The 17,898-nt window shown below is 54.4% G+C and overlaps 2 protein-coding genes across 7 annotated transcripts in view; one reads left to right on the top strand and one right to left on the bottom strand.

The window, feature by feature from the left end:
• Window positions 1–8,207, bottom strand: part of Fzr1 (fizzy and cell division cycle 20 related 1) — a 15,427-nt gene extending 7,220 nt beyond the window's left edge. For 2 of the 4 annotated variants that reach the window (XM_029565360.1, XM_029565361.1), the window contains exon 1: window positions 7,988–8,207. The gene's annotated coding sequence lies outside the window, so the exon portion shown is untranslated. The remainder of the gene's footprint in view (window positions 1–7,987) is intronic. The other 2 variants (XM_029565362.1, XM_008837031.2) reach the window with 2 other exon arrangements.
• A 2,997-nt stretch (window positions 8,208–11,204) lies between these two features.
• Dohh (deoxyhypusine hydroxylase) lies at window positions 11,205–17,086 on the top strand. 3 transcript variants are annotated; one of them, XM_008837030.3, is made up of 5 exons: window positions 11,205–11,541; window positions 13,865–14,180; window positions 14,506–14,582; window positions 15,470–15,707; window positions 15,930–17,086. In XM_008837030.3, the coding sequence occupies exons 2-5, from the start codon at window positions 13,907–13,909 to the stop codon at window positions 16,244–16,246; spliced, it is 906 nt and encodes a 301-aa protein (XP_008835252.1). In that variant the 5' UTR covers window positions 11,205–11,541; window positions 13,865–13,906; the 3' UTR covers window positions 16,247–17,086. The 3 variants fall into 3 exon arrangements, with proteins under 3 accessions (XP_008835252.1, XP_008835250.1, XP_008835251.1); XM_008837028.3 differs by lacking the exon at window positions 11,205–11,541 and adding an exon at window positions 11,548–11,771; XM_008837029.3 differs by lacking the exon at window positions 11,205–11,541 and adding an exon at window positions 11,548–11,775.
• The last annotated feature ends 812 nt before the right edge of the window (window positions 17,087–17,898 follow it).

Below are 17,898 nucleotides of genomic sequence, written 5' to 3'. Positions count from 1 at the left end.
TGGTGACACGCCCTCTCCCTCGCCCCTGAACACCCCAGCCAGTACAGTGTGGCATCCACAGGGCCATGTGATGCCACAAGGCTAATGGTGAGGCTGATGCAAGCTTGGGGGGGGGGCAGAAAGGCATGCTGCCACCTCAAACACTCCTGTCACCCTACACCATCCTCTACATGGATGATGTCACAGGTGTCCATCTGCACACCGGTCCTCTAGCTGGACACTGGGCAGACATGGCCCTTGGGCTCCTGCCACAAGGAAGTCCCCCAGGGGCAGGAGCTCCAGCCGGTTGTGCTGTGCAGGGGCCGCAGATCTTGAAAAACTGGTCCCCACAGCTTGAGCATGTCAAGAACACAAGGAGAGGTACATCCAGTAACAGAGCCTGGGGACCCACTGCACACTGCACGTGGCCATCTGACTGAGAAAGGGACCCCTGGTCACTTTCTGTGGGTGCTGAGTGGCATCCCTGGCCTCTACCCATTCCAGACCAGAAGCTCTGAGTCTTGACAGCCACACCTGTCCCCAGATGTCACCCAGTGTCCCCAGGGTCAGGAGAGTCCTGACAACAGGAGAGCCACAGCAGCCGTCCCCGTAGCAAGGCGTAGCGGGAAGGCGGCAGAGAGCGTCGCCTACCTCATGCCTCAGCCTCAACCTGAGATGCCCCTGAAGGCTGATGATCTTATCGCAGGACAGGGTTAGGGACAGTGGCCTGGGCAGTGGGCAACCAGGTAGGTAGAGCTGAGCTGGAACATGTCACCTACCCTGAGGACACACACGGGGACAGGAGGCCCGGGAGGCTCTACAGTGTGGGTACCTCAGGGGACAGCAATGCATGGACCCTGCATTCAGCTGGGCTACTGGGCTAAGGTCTGCAATGACCACTTGTTTGGGGACAGGGTCTAGGAGCCCAGGGCCCGCATTCAACCGGAGACCAGCTGTTCTGTCACAGAGCTCACATGTTCATCAGATACCCTCTGGGGCCAAGGGTAGGGAGTCCTGATGACACAGGCCCCACACAGGGTATGACCAACTTGCTGAATCCCAGGATCTGGGGGATCCTGCTTTACTCTCTCACTTGTACCCCAAGTCCTTGTGAGACAAACATCTATTAGTGTCACTGTGATCCCATACGCTTCTCTGGGAGACTTGGATACACCCTCAGAGAGCAGGGTCATCCAGCATCCCTGCGCTGCCCTAATCCACAGTCCTGGCCAGAGGCTCTGAAGGGTTAGGGGGCAGAGCTGGAAATGAACTCAGACCACCTTGGCAGCCCCTCACTCCCACACAGCAAAACACTGGAACGTTCTAGCAGGTGTGTAGGAGTCCAGGGCAGCTTCACCATTGGGACTTCAGGCTCTTCTGTGGAGCTGGGGACAGGGCAAAGGGTCTCAGAATGGTATGAACTGGACCCAAAGAAGGTTCTAATCATAACTGATGGTGACAGGAACACGACAGGTCCCCAGCTGGCCACCTATCACCTCCCTCAAGAGAGAAGGGATGGAATGCTTAAGCTTGCTGGGGAAGGAACACTAAGGGTCTGGCCTCAACACACAAGGGACCCATCACATAGGGAGGCCAACTCTGGATGGGAACCAGGGCCTTGCCCTGGCCCCCAACATCCCAGACACAGAGCCAGGGGACAGTGGCTGCAGCCTGACCTCTCCTGCCAGCTAGGAATCCTAGGATGCTGCAGCTGCTCTGGTGCCTGGAGTCACTCTGTGAGTGAGTCACCTCCACCAAGCCTGGTGCCCCCCACAAGGACAAGAAATACCCAGTGTGATGGTGGACATACCCATCCACCCATTGATCCATCATTCATCATCCCATCTATCTACCCATACACTCATCCATTCATCCATCCATTCACCAACATATCAATCCATCCATCCATTCATCAATTCACCCATCCTTCCACTCATCCCTCCATCATCCATCCATCCATCCACCCACCCATCCATCCACTCATACACTTATCCATTCATTTATCCATCCACCCACATATCAATCCATCTGTCGATTCATCAATTCACCCATCCCTTCCCCCATCCATCCATCCATCCATCCATCATCCATCCGTCCACTCATACACTCATGCACTTATTAATCCATCCACCCGCATATCAATCCATCCATCCATTCATCAATTTACCCATCCCTCCACTCATCCATCCATTCACCCATCCATCCATCATCCATCCACCCATCCATCCATCCACCCCTCCCCTCCATCCATCTATCCAGCATCCATCCATCCATCCACCCATCCAACATCCATCCACCCATCCATCATCCATCCATCCACCCATCATCCATCTATCCATCCATCCATCCATCCACCCACCCATCCATCCATCCATCCATTCACCCATCCATCCATCTACCCACCCACCCATCCATCCATCCCCCCATCCATCTATCCATCATCCATCCATCCACCCATCATCCATCTATCCATCCATCCATCCATCCACCCACCCATCCATCCATCCATCCATTCACCCATCCATCCATCTACCCACCCACCCATCCATCCATCCCCCCATCCATCTATCCATCATCCATCCATCCACCCATCATCCATCTATCCATCCATCCATCCATCCACCCACCCATCCATCCATCCATCCATTCACCCATCCATCCATCTACCCACCCACCCATCCATCCATCCCCCCATCCATCTATCCATCATCCATCCATCCACCCATCATCCATCTATCCATCCATCCATCCATCCACCCACCCATCCATCCATCCATCCATTCACCCATCCATCCATCTACCCACCCACCCATCCATCCATCCACCCATCCATCTATCCATCATCCATCCATCCACCCATCATCCATCCATCCACCCATCCATCATCTATCCACCCATCATCCATCTATCCACCCATCCATCCACCCATCTACCCATCATCCATCCACCCATCCATCCATCCACCCATGCATCCATCCACCCATCCTCCCATTTTTTTCTACCCATTCACTCATCCACCAATCCATCTGCCCATCCATGCATCCATCAACCCACTCTGCAGGTTCCAGGCTCACCCTGTGCGAGTAGCCAGCTTCTAGACAGTGGTCACCACCCTGCAGAGCTGTCCCTACAGGGCTCTATGTCCAGTGGTGACAATATTGCAGCACCACAGAGAGGGACTGCATTGTGGAGACCTGCGCCTGAAGGCCTGGGTCCTCACAGAGAAAACAGGGACCCAGGCAGTACCAGGTACCAAGAGGGCTGCCCTGTTGGCCACTGTGGTCCCACGTGGAGCCCAGGGGCCAGGTCTATCTGGGGATTACGCAGGGCTCTGTAGGGTGTTGAGCGGTGCTCCCAGCCTCCAACCACTCCGCACCTGCAGCTTTCTGCTCACAAGGATCTGTCCCCAGACATCATTCAGTGTCACCTGTCCCCAGCAATCTTGAGGTGAAGGGTGGTCTCTAGGGCTACCGAGCCAAGTGGCAACCTGTCCCTGGGTCCCCTGCCTCCTAGTAAATTCAGCCTCCAGCCTCCACATACTACCCACCCCTTTCCCAGGAGCAGCTACCCTGCTTGGAGGGGAACACCTCATGGTGGTCAAAACACAGAAGTGCCAGGGACAAATCCACCCTGGGAGAGTGATCATGGTGACAGATGAGCAGGGGGCTTTCAGCACACACTGCATGACAAGGCCTGGGTCCATCCGCAGCACCTCAGAAGAGGGCAGGAAGGAAGGAAAGGGAAGGGAAGAAGGTCAGGGAGAGGCCAGTGGGAAAAGGGGCTGGTCACCAAGCCTGAGGACCTGAGTTTGAGTCCCAGAACCTATGTCGTGGGAGGAGAAAACCACCTCCTGTAAGCTGTCCTCGGATCTCCAACTGTGTACTCACACACAAGTAAAAAACCAAATAAATGGAAAGAATCATGAGACTGAAGCCAGGTGTGGTGGCACACAGCAGAGGCAGGCGGATCTCTGTGAGACCAAGGCCACCCTGGGCTACATAGCGAGTTCCAGACCAGTTGGGACTACAAGGAGACCCTGTCTCAAAAAAATAACTAAAGAGGGGCTGGAGAGATGGCTCAGCTGTTAAGAACACTGGTTGTTCTTGCAGAAGACCCAGGTTTGAATCCCAGCACCCACATGGCAGCTAACAACGATCCGTAACTCCAGTTCCAGGGGATCCGACAGCCTCTTCTGTCCTCTGCAGGCTTTGCATGATATGGATGCACTTAACTACATGCAGGCAATACATGCATACACATAAAATAAAAATATAAATAAAATATTTTTAAAAAATAACTAAAGAAAAAATTATGATATTAAATAGATGGCTCAGAGGTTAAGAGCACTGGCTGCTCTTGCAGAGGACCCAGGGTCAGTTCCCAGCACCCACATCGCAGCTAACTACCATCCATTAACTCCAGTTCAAGAGGATCTGACATCATTTTCTGGCCTCTGCAGGCATTGCATGCATGTGGCATACAGACATACACATATAACAAAAAAATAAAAAAAATTTTTTTTGGTCTTTTTGAGACAGGGTCTCCTTATAGGCCCAGCTGGCCTGGCACTCTCTATGGAGACTAGGCTGGCCTTGATCTCACAGAAATCTGCCTACCTCTGCCTCCCAAGTTCTGGGACTAAAGTTACACCACCACATCTGGCTAAAAAATAATTTTTAAAAGCCCCCCCCCATTAAGGTGCTCAATGAAGGGGGAGGACTGGTCACACCCAATGGCTGAACCACAAAGCAAGTTCGGAAGCCAAGTAGGGCTCTGAGACAGGGTGTGGCACCCTGGACCTGTGGTTGTGGGGCTCTGTGCTCACAGCTCCCCAAAGCAGGCCCTGGGCAGTTGTGCAGGACAGGTGACATGTGGCCAGGTCAGGGACAGGTGGAGGCCACTGGGCCCCGGTAAGGATGGAGTGCTAGTCCCACCAGCCCCCAGCAGGGGAACCAGGGATGACTGTCCAGCCTCAAAGCAGAGGGACCATCAAGTCCCACCTTTGAGGACCTACCAGCCTCTTTCCCTCCCTCCCTTCTGAGACAATCTCACAGTAGCCCAGGTTGACCTCGAACTCAAGATCCTCCTGTCTCAGCCTCCTGAGTGCTGGGATGACAGCTGTGTACATCACACCTGGCACGGTGATGTTGGGGTCCCGCCTGTGTATGTTTGCTCCTGTCCCCAGCCAGGGTGCTTCTGAGGTTTGTGTTTGGAAACAGTGACAGCAGAGTGCCTCATACACTGGGATGTCCCTGGTCCTGCAGAGCTGCAGCCTGAGGAGGGACAGCCTGCATCCTTACAAAGCCCCCTGGGATTCTGGCTGCTGTGCAGGCTGAGGGAGGAGGAGGACTGACAATCCCAGGCCAGCCTAGGTTACACAGTGACTTTAAGGCCAGCCTGGGCAACTTACTAAGATCCTGGCTCAATAAAAAACAAGGGCAGTGGAGGGGCTGGAAAAATGGCTCAGCGGTTAAGAACACTGGTTGTTCTTGCAGAAGACCCAGGTTTGAATCCTAGCACCCACATGGCCTCTAACTCCAGTTCCAGGGGATCCAACAGCCTCTTCTGACCTCCATGGGCACTGCATGACATGGGTGCACTTACCTATATGCAGGCAATACATGTGTACACATAAAGACCAAAAAAAAAAAAAAAATTGAAAAAAAAAGGGCTGTGGAGATGACTAAGCTGGTCAGAGTACTTGCTGTGCAAGGGTGAGGACGCAAGTTTGAATCCCCAGCCCCCGTGGAAAAGCCCAGACACAGCTACGCACGTGCCCATAACCCCCAAGTAGTGGGGGACTAAGATAGGAGGATGGCTAGAACTGGCCTACCACCAGCCCAGCTCCAGGTTCAGTGAGAAACCCTATTCAAGGGATTAAGGTGAGAGTGGAACAAGGGACATAGTCCTCTGCCTGTGTGCACTCACCTGCACACGTGTTTATACCACATGCACCAGAAACAAACTTTTTTTTGAGACAGAGTCTCCCTATAGCCCCAGGTGATCTGGAACTTGCTATGTTGCCCAGGCTGGCCTCAATCTCACAGAGATCCACCTGCCTCTGCCTCTGCCTCCTGAGTGATAGGGTTAAAGGCCTGTGTCATCATTCCTAGTCCAAAAAAAAAAAAAAAAATTTTTTTTTTTTAAGAAGACAGGGCTGGTCCGGCGTGGTGGCGCACACCTTTAATCCCAGCACTTGGGAGGCAGAGGCAGGCAGATCTTTGTGAGTTCAAGGCCAGCCTGGGCTACATAATGAGTTCCAGGACAGCTGGGGCTACAAGGAGACCCCATTTCAAAAAAAGACAAAAAAAAAAAAAAAAAAAAAAAAAAAAAAAAAAAGAGAGAGAGAAAGAGGGCATGGCTCTGAGGCAGAGTGAGCCTAGAATCCCCAGTGAGGGTCTAGGGACTTGGCTCAGGGGTAGAGTGACAGCCTAGAATCCCCCAGTGAGAGGCTGGGGGCCTAAATGTATTATGAGCTATTGTCTAGCCTATGCAAAGGCCCTGGGCTCCATCCCCAGCACCACACGACACAACTTCTGCAGGGCAGGCTCAGCTCCTGATCCACTATTCTGAGGAATCACAAAGTCTCTTATTGCCAAACACGACCCAACTCACACCCTAGCCAGCAGCCAGTAACCCACAGAAATCCTGGGATGCGTTCCTCAAGTACAGTGAAGCCCGAGGGGACCCCATCAATTCACAACACCTGCCAACACAGCCCCACGAGAGACGGAGCCACCAAACACCCTTCCTTTCCAAGCCCAATGGATCCCCAGGGCTAGGTGAATTTTTTTGCTGGGGAATCATCTTCATTCAAACAGCAGGAAACAGGGGCGGGGGTGGTCCTCAGAAGGAGAAATGAAGTCAGCCCTCCCTCTCTTGGGAGGACCAGGGTACAAGGACCCGCTTCCCACTAAGGCATCCTTCAGGAGGGGATGAATTTTGGGTGTGAAATGAGGAGAAAAAGCAAAACAGGTTCAGTGAGGCATCTATACAAGGGTGTGTCTGGAGAGTCTGGAGACAGGTTGATTCTAGAGCATTCCACAGAGAGGGCAGCTTTGAGTCCTGGGATCTATGGAGGTCAGGAGGAGCCTGGGCTTGCACTTGTGGAGAGTGGAGTTTCAGATCCACAAGTTTGGGAACACACAAAACACACTTGGGGGTTCAGGCTGGGTCTCCCCTGAGATGGGAAACACCTGGATGCTGGATGGGCCAGTCAATGTACCTGTCAGAACCAGGAGGACAGGGCGGACAATGGCCACCCTACTCTGTGACCGCAGCATCCAAAGGTGACTCCCACACAGAGAAGATCCCAGCAATCTGAGGATCATCGTTTCCGGGTTTCCTGGTTTCTGATTGCATTTTATGGGGGTGACTCAGATCTGAGGGTGCAGCTTGTATGTGAGGAGGGTCTGAAGTAGAGGGACTGTGATTTGGAAGTCAATGGGGTGCAGGGGCCTTGGGTTTGTAGTACTGGGATTTTGAGGGAGCAGCACGAGGAAGGATTCTCGGGATTTGGGGGTACATGTCTAAGAGAGGGGTTCTATAGAGGACAGCAAGCAGTGACGGGTAGGGTGAGGTCCCCGAATGCAGATAGGTTAGGGCTAGGATGATGTGGGTGAGTTTGCAGTTCTGGGGGCTTGGGGGAGCAGCTTGGGGAGGAACGTCCAGAAGTTGGGAGTGCATGGCTCTCAGCGGGGTTCTGACCAGGTGATGGACTAGTGAGGTCAGGGCGAGGTCGCCAGGTGCAGGAGGGTCGGTTCTGGTTGACACAGACCTGACTTGGGAATCGGGGAAGAATGCACTTTGGGGAAGCAGATGGAGGGCAATGCCCTGGATTTGGGGGTGCACAGTTCCCAGCGGGCTTCTGGGTAAAATCAAGCCTGTGATGGACAGGACGGGTGTCGGGGTGTCTCTGGGATGCGGGGTTCAAACTCAGCCTGTCGCTGTCCTGGGGGAAGGATGGGGTCCACCGGGGGGCGGGTCCCCGCGTCGCAGGCGTCCTCACCTGCCTCGCTCCCGTCGCCCGCCGGTGCCCGCCGGTTCCCGCCGGTCCCAGGAAGGCGCCGCGCCCACCCCGAGACCACACCGCTCGGTCGGGCTCCGCCGCCGCCGCTCACGGCAATCCCCCGGTCTCCGCGGTCGCTAATATGGCGGCGCCCGGCTCCTCCGTCCGCCCCGCAGGCCGCGCGCGCGTCCGCGCCCGGCCCCGCGCCCAGGCCCCGCCCCCAGGCCAGTGCAAGCCCCGCCCCCAGCGCAAGGCACGCCCAGCCGGTACAACCACACCTCTGAACACGCCCCCAACACCGCCCCGGCCCGGGACACAGAAGCCACGCCCCATTCAAGCCCATAACACGCCCCACACAGCGCACGCACCAACCGCCAGTGGCGCCACATTCCTACGTCAGGAAGCTACGCCCCTCCCACCGTCCCGCCCAGTACCGCACCCAGAGGACACGCCTCCAGGACACGCCCACATAGTGCGGGGGCCCACCCCCTTCGCGGCGGGCGCTCTTGGACATGCCCCTCACTTCGCCTGCGCCACGCCTACTCTGGGCGGTGCTCGCTCCCACTCAGCGTAAGTGCGCCTGCACGACCTGGCGCGGAGCAGCTCGGGAGGATGGGACGTCCTTCAGGATTCAAATCAATACAGGAAGCCAGGCGGCACGCGTTGCCTGGGGCAACCGCGGTCGGTAGTAGACCTAAGGAAGGTTTGAGCAAGCAAAGAGGGTGGAATGGGGAAAATAACTAATGACCCGGCTCTGAGGAGGGCGTGGCTCCTGTATGATGATTGTTGCTGGATCTGGGATGCATGACTGCGTAGAGCTGAGTCAGGGACACGGCCACCCTGGGGCTCATTCATTCATTCAAAAAACATTTACTTATCTGCAGTCACCACATGTAACAACCCCAGATGGTGCCCATGCACTGACACTATCATTTATTCATTCAATTCATTTATTCATTATTTTTTTTTTTTTTTGAGACAGGATCTGTTTAGTCCAGGCTGACCTGGAGCTGGAAGCAATTCTCCAGCATCAGTTTTTCCATTGCTAGAATAACAGGCATGAGACACCCCTCAACTTCAGGAAAACGTTGATTGTGTGTTGATTGTACTGATCTACTCAGTAGAGTACTCCCAGAATTCCCTAAAGATTACAGCTGGGAATATGCCACATGAAGGCGTTGGCCCAAAAATATATGTAACAGCTGGGGTTGATGGCACACACCTTCAATCCCAGCACCCCAGAGGCAGAGGCAGACAGATATCTGAGAGATCGAGGCCAACCTGGGCTTAATAGCCAGTTCCAGGCCAGCTGCCTCCCAAGTGCTGGGACTAAAGGCATGTGCCACCATGCCCGGCTAAAAACATATTTATAAGCAAAGAGTGAGCTGGGGTTTAGCTCAATGGGGAAAAAAGAGGCAAAGGGTCTGTATAGTTGGTTGTTGAAGGATCTGCAAATGACCTGGGGTATATGCACAGCTCTGGAATTGTTTATGGAAATGCAATAAAAATATCAGAGACACAGCCTAGTATGTTGGCACAGGCCTTTAACCCCAGCACTGTGGAGGCAGAGGCAGGTGGATCTCTGTGAGTTCTAGGCCAGCCTGGGTTACAAGGAGACTGTTTCAAAAAGACAAAAAAAGGAACCAAACAAAAACCTTATGCAACTCAGTGACATACTAGTGTGATTTTGCTTCAAAGAAAACAAATGAGACCTAGGGAGAATGGAAGAAAGCATGCTTGGGCAGGGGTGTGAGGAAATAGGAACCATTCACCCAACGTTCTGTACTGCTGGGCAGATTTTGAAAGGGCACAGTGCCTGGCAGTTCTTCAATAATGTAAACACAGAATAGTCATATGATACAGCAATAACAACCTTGTGGATCTGCCCAAGAGAAGTAAACACCTATGTGGACACAGAAACTCCTACACATATGTTGACACCCACTTCTTTCACACACACTCTAGGGAAGGGAGCAAAGTCCACTTACACAGTGGAACATCACACACCAATGAAAAGGAACAGGGCTCTGACACAGCTATAAAATGGGGATACCTTGACGATGTGGCACACTTTTGTCATCCCATTGCTTGGAAGGTGGAGGCAGGAGGATCAGGATTTCACGGTCATCCCCAGCTACATAGGGCATTCCAGGCCCCAGCTGGCCCTATAGGGAGAAAACAATCAACAAAACTTTCATGTGCTGATAGGTCGGAGTGATGGGGCCACAAGCCAAGGGGTATTAGCTGAGCAACAAAGCTGAAACCAGGAAGAAGGCTGTGGAAGCTTCCACAAGAAGATGGCCCTAGGGCCACATGGACAAGAACCTCCTGGCCACCCATGGACTTGGGGTGAGGCAGCTGCAGAAGGGAAGTCAAGCTGCTGAGGCCTGTGCAGCTTTACCTATCAGTTCCTCCCAGGACTGTCTGGGCCTCCAGCCAAACGCAGTCTGACACCCCCACCCCCACCCCCGCCCCATCTGCTTCCCGCACCCTGGGCCTGTCCTTCTTCTGTGGCCACCACACCTGGCACCCGCCCTGTTGTAGTCACAGCAGGTCACCCTCCAGAAGCTTCTCATAAACATGAACTCCAGCTGTCAGTGCTCTTACCCGCCGAGCCAACTCTCAGCCTCTATTGTTATGTGTACGCATGCTTTGTTTGCACACATGTAAGTGTACCGTGTCGTGCAACAGTCTAAAAAATACTTTAAAATTTATTTTGTGTTCGTGTATGGGTCGAAACTCCCAAAAACCGGTCCATAAAAAAATGAGTGGAAGACCTCTTCAGAGGGGGCAATGTTGGAGGAGGGGGAGTGGGCATGTAGTTGATCAAAACACCTTATATGCATGTATGAAATTCTCAATAGTTTTTGTAAAAATTTAAAGAAAATGAGTGGAGGGCAGAGGACAACTTGCGATAGTCAATTCTCTCCTTCCAGTATGTGGGACCCTCGGGATCAAACAACTGTCCTCAGGTTTGGCACCAAGAGCCTTCACTCGCATAGCCATCGCCTCCACCCCCACTAGTATTTGATCTATTGTTCCTCACAGGTTTCCCCCAGGTTTTTTTGGGCGCTCGCGGGTAGGAGTGTGTAGGGGTCTTAAAGCAGAAGCCCACTTCCCTTGAGCCATAGCCCGCCCACCACCAGACGCTGCGCATGTCGCTTGCTAGCGGTCTGCACGTGACCATTGAGTCGTAATAAACCATTTTATTCTACACGGGGGGAAGCCGAAAAGAAGATTCTTCCGTAGAAAGCGGAAGCTGCTTCTCCAGTTCTCCGAGGACAGTCCGCAGGACGACTCCGTTGTTTTGGTTCCAGTTGTCACTGCTGCTGACTGGGACCTCTACCGCGCGGTCCTGTGACGCTATCCCCCCGCGCGGCGGCGTTGGTATCACCCGGCTAGGTCCCGCGAGAGCCAGGATGGCTGCGCCCAGTGAGCGCTGCGCCCGGCGGCGTGGTGGCTGCTGAGTCGTTTCCGGTTTCCTGTGCTGTTGTTAACGCGGTCCGCGCCGACATCCGGGAGCTCAGGGAGGTTTCTCCGCGGCAGACAGCACGGTGCGGAGACTCCTGGGTGGTGCACGGGGTGCGGTAGGGCTTCCGCGGGGGCGCTTCCGGTCGTAGGGACTGGCCGCCCGCGGGCCGTGTCGAGTGGTCCGGACTGGCCCCGCGCCCGGGACATCGGGTTCCACAGGCGGTTTTCAAGAGTTTGCCTCCTTTTGGTGGAGAATCTGGGAAGCCAGTGAATGCGGGTCTGGCCCCCCGGGGCCCATCGTTCACCCGCTTGCGTAGGTCTGCTACTGGGGGGACTCAGGGAAGAGGATCTGGAGTTTGGGGTGCATGGGCTTGGGAGCCAGTTTTCGGGGATCTTGAGACTCATGGAGGAGTCACATTTGAAGCGCCCATGTTTGGGGAAATGGGTGTCTAGTTTACAGTCCTTTAAAAATATTTTTGTATTTATTTTTATTTTATGTGTATGAGTGTATTGCCTGCATGCATGTAAGTGCACCCGTGTTGTGCAATGCCCGTGGAGGTCAGAAGAGGGCGTCGGATTCCGCTGGAACTGGAGTTATGAGCAGCTGTTAGCCACCATGTGGGTGCTGGGAACTCATCCTGGGTCCTCTGCAAGAGCAGCCAGTACTCTTAACCAGTGAGCCCCTAGTTTCCAGTCTTTTGATGTATACTTGCTTGTTTAATTGTTTATTTGTTTCAGAGGCTTCCTGTGTAGCCAAGGATGACTCCAAACCCCTGATCCTCCTGCCTCCCCCTCACTAGTGCTGGAATGTCAGCAGTGGGCCACCACACCCAGTTCATGTGATTCTGGGGATGAACCCGGCTTCCTGCATGCTAGGCGAGCACTCTTCCCACTGTGCCAGCCTTATTTTATATACATACGTATAGATGTGTGTGTGTGTGTATGTGTGTGTATATATACATTTTTTTTAAATTTTATGTGTAAGAGTATTGCCTGCATGTATTTAAGTGCACCTAGGTCGTGCAATGCCCGCAGAGGTCAGAAGAGGGCATTGGATCCCCAAAAACTGGAGTTACAGACAGTTGTCAGCTGCCATGTGGGTGCTGGGAATCGAACCCAGGTCCAGGGTGTGTGCTAGGCACATGATCTTACAGCTGAGGCTGGCCTCCAGGGAACCTGGAGGATGTGCCACAAACAGGACAAACAAGTTGTGACAGGCTGCAGGCCATTTATTGGGTCTGATGAGGGAGATGTGATGTCAGTTGCAATGCCCATCAAAGGCCAGTCACCCCTTGAAAATGGAAGGGCTCCTGAACAGGTGTGTGGGAGGTGGCAGTCATTAAATAGTAATGAGACCCACTTGACCCACTTCCCCACTGACCCAGAGCAACAGCAAAGGGACTGAGGACTTCTGGTTCCCAGGCCATGTGGAGCCTCCCTGTGGAACCTCCTCAGGAAGGTTCTAGCCCACTCAGGACCACACATGTTGTCCCTGGTCAGTTCCAGGCTAGCTTAGGCTACAGAGGGAGTTCCTGTCTCAAATAACAAAGCTGGGCCAGGTTTGGGGACTCACGCCTTTAATCTCAGCACTTGGGAGGCAGAGGCATCTGTGTGAGATGGAGGCCAGCTGGGGCTACATAGTGAAACACTGTCTTTTTTTGGGGGGCGGTCCTTTTTGAGACAGGGTCTCCCTATAGCCCCAGCTGACCTGGAACTCACTTTGTAGACCAGGCTGGCCTTGAACTCACAGAACACACACACACACACACACACACACACACACACACACACATATCCTGGAGAGAGGGCTTAGTGGTTAAGAGTACTGACTGCTCTTGCAGAAGACCCAGGTTCGTATCCCAGCACCCACATGGCAGCTCACAACTCCAGTCCCAGGGGATCCCACAGCCTCTTCTGACCTCTTCTGACCTCCAAGGGCATTGCACGACATGGGTGCACTTACCTACATGCAGGCAATACACACACACACACATAAAATAAAAATAATTCCTTTTTTTTAAAATTTTTTAAATTTCTTTTTATTTTATGTGTATGCGTGTATTGCCTGCATGCAGGTAAGTGCACTTGTGTCGTGCAATGCCCTTGGAGGTCAGAAGAGGTTGTGGGTTCTGCTGGGACTGGAGTTACAGACAGTTGTTAGCTGCCATATGGGCGCTGGGATTTGAACCTGGGTCTTCTGCAAGAGCAACCAGTGTTCTTAATTGCTGAGCCATCTCTCCAGCCCCAGACTCTTGCTTTTTAAGGATGGGTGAGGAGGTTTTAGAAAGCACCCCGGCCTAGAACCTGCAAGCCTCCAGCCTCAGCCTCCCCAGTAGCCACCCGTGGCAGGTGGGGGACACAGTATCCAGCTTCACCCTCTTTTTCTTACCTATGTTCTGGTTGCAGAGAACCCAGCCCCGTGGACCACCCAGTGGGGAGGCGGTTGCCATGGTGACAGAGCAGGAGGTGGAAGCTATTGGTAGGGTCCTAGTGGACCCCAAGCAGCCCCTGCAGACCCGTTTCCGGGCGCTGTTCACACTGCGGGGACTCGGGGGCCCGGACTGCATTGCCTGGATCAGCCGTGGCTTCGAGGACAGCTCTGCCCTGTTGAAACATGAGTTGGCATACTGCCTGGGCCAGATGCGGGACTCCCGTGCCATCCCAGTGCTAGTGAATGTACTGCAGGACAGCAGCCAAGAGCCCATGGTGCGCCATGAAGCTGGTGAGCCCGGCATCCTATTCTGCCCACCTCACCTACCTGTCTGGGACCAACAGGTCCTGTGGGCAGCAGGGAGGACATGGGCTTTGACCCTGGGGAAGATGGGAGGCATGGAAGGTTGTAGGCCTATGACTGAGGGCTCCCACCTTGCCTTGGGCTGGGTGGGAATCTTGGAGGATTAGCCAAGTTGTATGCTATGGGTTCCAATTGGGCCAGTCGGGAGCCTGTGTTCACAGCTGTACCAATCAGATGTGGCTAGGGGCGGTGCTAGCCCAGGCCGGGCAGTCCCTTGGCCAGCACGGTCCTACTAGCCAGCCTCTCTCCTCAGGGGAAGCCCTGGGGGCCATCGGGAACTTGGAAGTTCTAGAACTCCTGAAGCAGCATTGCACTGACCCTGTGGTTGAGGTGAGGAGACCCCAACTGGTCCTTCCTGCCTTCCTTCCAGCTCTACCTGGACCAGACTTAGAAACCATATCTGGTTGCCATGGGCGCTCTAGGAATGGAGGGGGTGGGGTGAGGGTGAAGAGGACTGCCCCACACGATGATCTCCCCCAGCTCACTGGGTCTCTGTAGTGGTGAGCATTAGCCATCACCCTGTGCCCTCCCTGGCACCCACACAGCCACTTTCTGTCTATGGATTCCCTTGTTCTGGGCATTTCCTGTCATGGAGGCCTACCCTGTATGGCCCTTTGTGTCTGGATTTTTCACTGAATGCTGTCCTTGAGATTCCTCTATGCTGTGGTGTGTGTCCGAGCCTTGCTTCTCTTCAGGGCTCAGTAGTACTCCATTGTATAGAAGACTGTGCTTTTTTGGTCTTTTTTGAGACAGGGTCTCACATAGCCCCAGCTGGCCTGGAAATCACTCTGTAGACCAGGCTGGCTTGAACTCACAGAGATCCGCCTGCTTCTGCCTCCCCAGTGCTGGGATTACAGGCTGTGCCACCACGCCCGGCCTGTTCCGTATTTGGTCCTACTTTGACTCATGTCGCACATGCCGGGGTGTGTCCCCACCACCCAGCCCGTTTCTCAGGCACCCTCATTCCTTTCTCTAGGTCCTCGGGGCCTTTGCACAGACAGGTCCCACTCTCCCTCCCCAAATCTCTGGGCCCTCCCTGGTTCCTCGTCTGTCCCTTGGGTACCTGATCACATCCAACCCCTTTGTCTGTTTCCAACCTAAAGCCGTTCCCTGTGGGCTTTCTGAGCCCAGGAGAGTAGGGACGGCCCAACATGTCCACCCACCTGTGTCCACAGCATCTGTTCACACCATGGCCACCTCTGCCCCTCCCTTTGCAGGTGGCTGAGACATGCCAGTTGGCTGTGGGGCGGCTGCAGTGGTTGCAGCAACATCCCGGAGAGGCGGAGACCGGACCCTACCTGTCGGTGGACCCGGCGCCCCCCGCAGAAGAGTGTGATGTAGGGCGACTTCGGGAGGCACTGCTGGATGAGGACCGGCCGCTGTTCGATCGGTACAGGGCCATGTTTGCCCTGCGCAATGTGGGCAGTGAGGCAGCAGCCTTAGCGCTGGCCGAAGGTGAGGACGGTCCCTGGGCTTGTGGACCTGGTTGGAGCCCCTTCCACAGGCTGGGGGCAGATGTGAATCCCTGGGGGACCCAGGCACTTCTCAGGGCCCTCCCACCCTCTTTGCAGGTGTCAACATCCCCGGGTGTCACTGACCTTGGGGATGGTGTTGTGCCCCCAAGTTGGGGACCCCTTACGCCCTTCTGAATCCAGCACTGTCCACCATATCCTGCAGGCCTGCGCTGTGGCAGCGCACTCTTCCGCCATGAGGTGGGCTATGTGCTGGGCCAGCTGCAGCATGAGGCCACCGTGTCCGAGTTGGTGGCCACACTGGCCCGGAGCTCCGAGAGCCCCATGGTGAGACACGAGTGTGCTGAGGCCCTGGGTGCCATCGCCCAGCCAGCCTGCCTGGATGCGCTGCGCCAGTTCATCAACGACCCAGAGTGTGTGGTACGGGAGAGCTGCGAGGTAGCTCTGGACATGTATGAGTACGAGAACGGGTCAGCCTTCCAGTACGCTGATGGGCTGGAGCGCCTGCGGCCACCACCCTAAACCACCAGCTGAGGGCACAAGAGTCACCCAGGGCAGCTCCCAGCACCACCTAGGAAACCACCTAGTGCCACCTGGAATAGCACTCAGCACCACATAGGACGGTACTTAACCCATCTTGAGACACCACCCAGTAGCACCTGGGACAGTGCCAGTGTACCCTGAATGTGACCTGGACTCAATCCCAACCCAGACTCAGCACACTGGCTTGGGTCTGGACTCTGTCCGTCACCTGACTACCTGATAGGCCTCAGTATCACCTGGGTCCTAGGTACCAGGGCTGTGCCTTGTACCTTGTACATACCATCTGAGGACTTTGCCTACAGCACCCAGGACACAGCTGGGCCCAGTGCCCGAACCTGCTGCTCTCATTGCACTGGACTCTGTCCTCAGCACCTGCCTCACCCCAAATCCTGCCTGGCAGCATGTCTGTACCCTCCCCCCTCATTCTGACCATCTGGCCTCCTGTCTCCACTCTGAGAGACTCACAGGACATAGGGAACCCAGCAGGCTGGGCTGCACTTACTTCCCACCCTCAGCCTCTCCTGATAGGTGCTGACGCACAGTGCCCCCCTCCCCAGCTGCTGCTAGGGCTGTGGTCTTATATTTTATGTGCTCCCAGCCTCGTGCTGGACAGTGCTGTGGAAACTTCCAGGCATTGGGGACCAGCTGGACTTGAGGTGTCTGACAGGTCCTAGGGCAGAACCAGGCTCCATCTTTACAGGGACCAGGGTACCAGGTCTGGGGTGTCTGACCTCACACTGAGACCACATGGAACCCAGGGCACCAGCTGACTTCAAGGGGTTGCCCCCAAAATAAACTAAGTTATTAGAGATGGTTTCACTGGGCCTGGGCAACTCTCCTCTTTTCAGATCCTTCTGTCCCTGCTCAAATCTGTCACCCTTGTTAGCTGCCAGGAAGGGGCATGGCCAAGGTGTCTGCACTGATCAGGGCTCACCTTCATCCTTTATGCAGAGACACTGTGTGAGTGTGAGTGTGTGAGAGAGAGAGAGAGCGTGCGCACTTGGTTTTTCTGGATTTTCCATGCACTTGTGTCATGTAATGCCTGCAGAGGCCAGAAGAGGGCGTCCTGTTAACCTGGAGTTACGGGTGGTTGTTAGCCACCATCTGGGGTAGGTGCTGGGAACTGAACCTGGGTCCTCTGTAAGAACAGCCAGTACGAGCCAGACGTGGTGGAGCATTGCCTTTAGTCCCAGCACTTGGGAGGCAGAGGCAGGCGGGTCTCTTGAGTTAATAGGCCAGCCTGGTCTACAAAGCGAGTTCCAGATCAGCCGGGACTACAGGGAGACCCTGTCTCAAAAAAGACCAGAATAAAAAGCAGCCAGTACCCTTAACTGCTGAGCCAGTTCTCCAGCCCTCCTTTTTTGTTTTTTTTGAGAAGGTCTCGCCGTCACCCAGGCTGGCCTACATTTCACAGATATCCACTTGCATCTGCCTCCCAGTGGTAGGATGACAAGCATATGCCACCACGCTTGGCTACTCTAATTTTTATTTTTATTTTATTTTATTTTTTAAATATTTTATTATTTTTAGAGACAGGGTTTCCTTGTAGCCCCAGCTGTCCTGGAACTCACTACGTAGACCAGGCTGGCCTTGAACTCACAGAGATCTGCCTGCTTCTGCCTCCCTGCTGG

Source organism: Nannospalax galili, unplaced genomic scaffold, assembly GCF_000622305.1.
Source record: "Nannospalax galili isolate Female #2095 unplaced genomic scaffold, S.galili_v1.0 scaffold77, whole genome shotgun sequence".
In the NCBI taxonomy this organism is placed as follows: domain Eukaryota; kingdom Metazoa; phylum Chordata; class Mammalia; order Rodentia; family Spalacidae; genus Nannospalax; species Nannospalax galili.
This window is presented reverse-complemented; position numbering and strand designations above follow the sequence as displayed.

Coding starts and splice junctions, on each gene's coding strand:
- Dohh (XM_008837028.3), top strand. CDS start 11,730: ATGCGGGTCTGGCCCCCCGGGGCCCATCGTTCACCCGCTTGC. Junction 11,772..13,864: donor CCCATCGTTCACCCGCTTGC/GTAGGTCTGCTA, acceptor TTCTGGTTGCAG/AGAACCCAGCCCCGTGGACC. Junction 14,583..15,469: donor GCACTGACCCTGTGGTTGAG/GTGAGGAGACCC, acceptor CTCCCTTTGCAG/GTGGCTGAGACATGCCAGTT.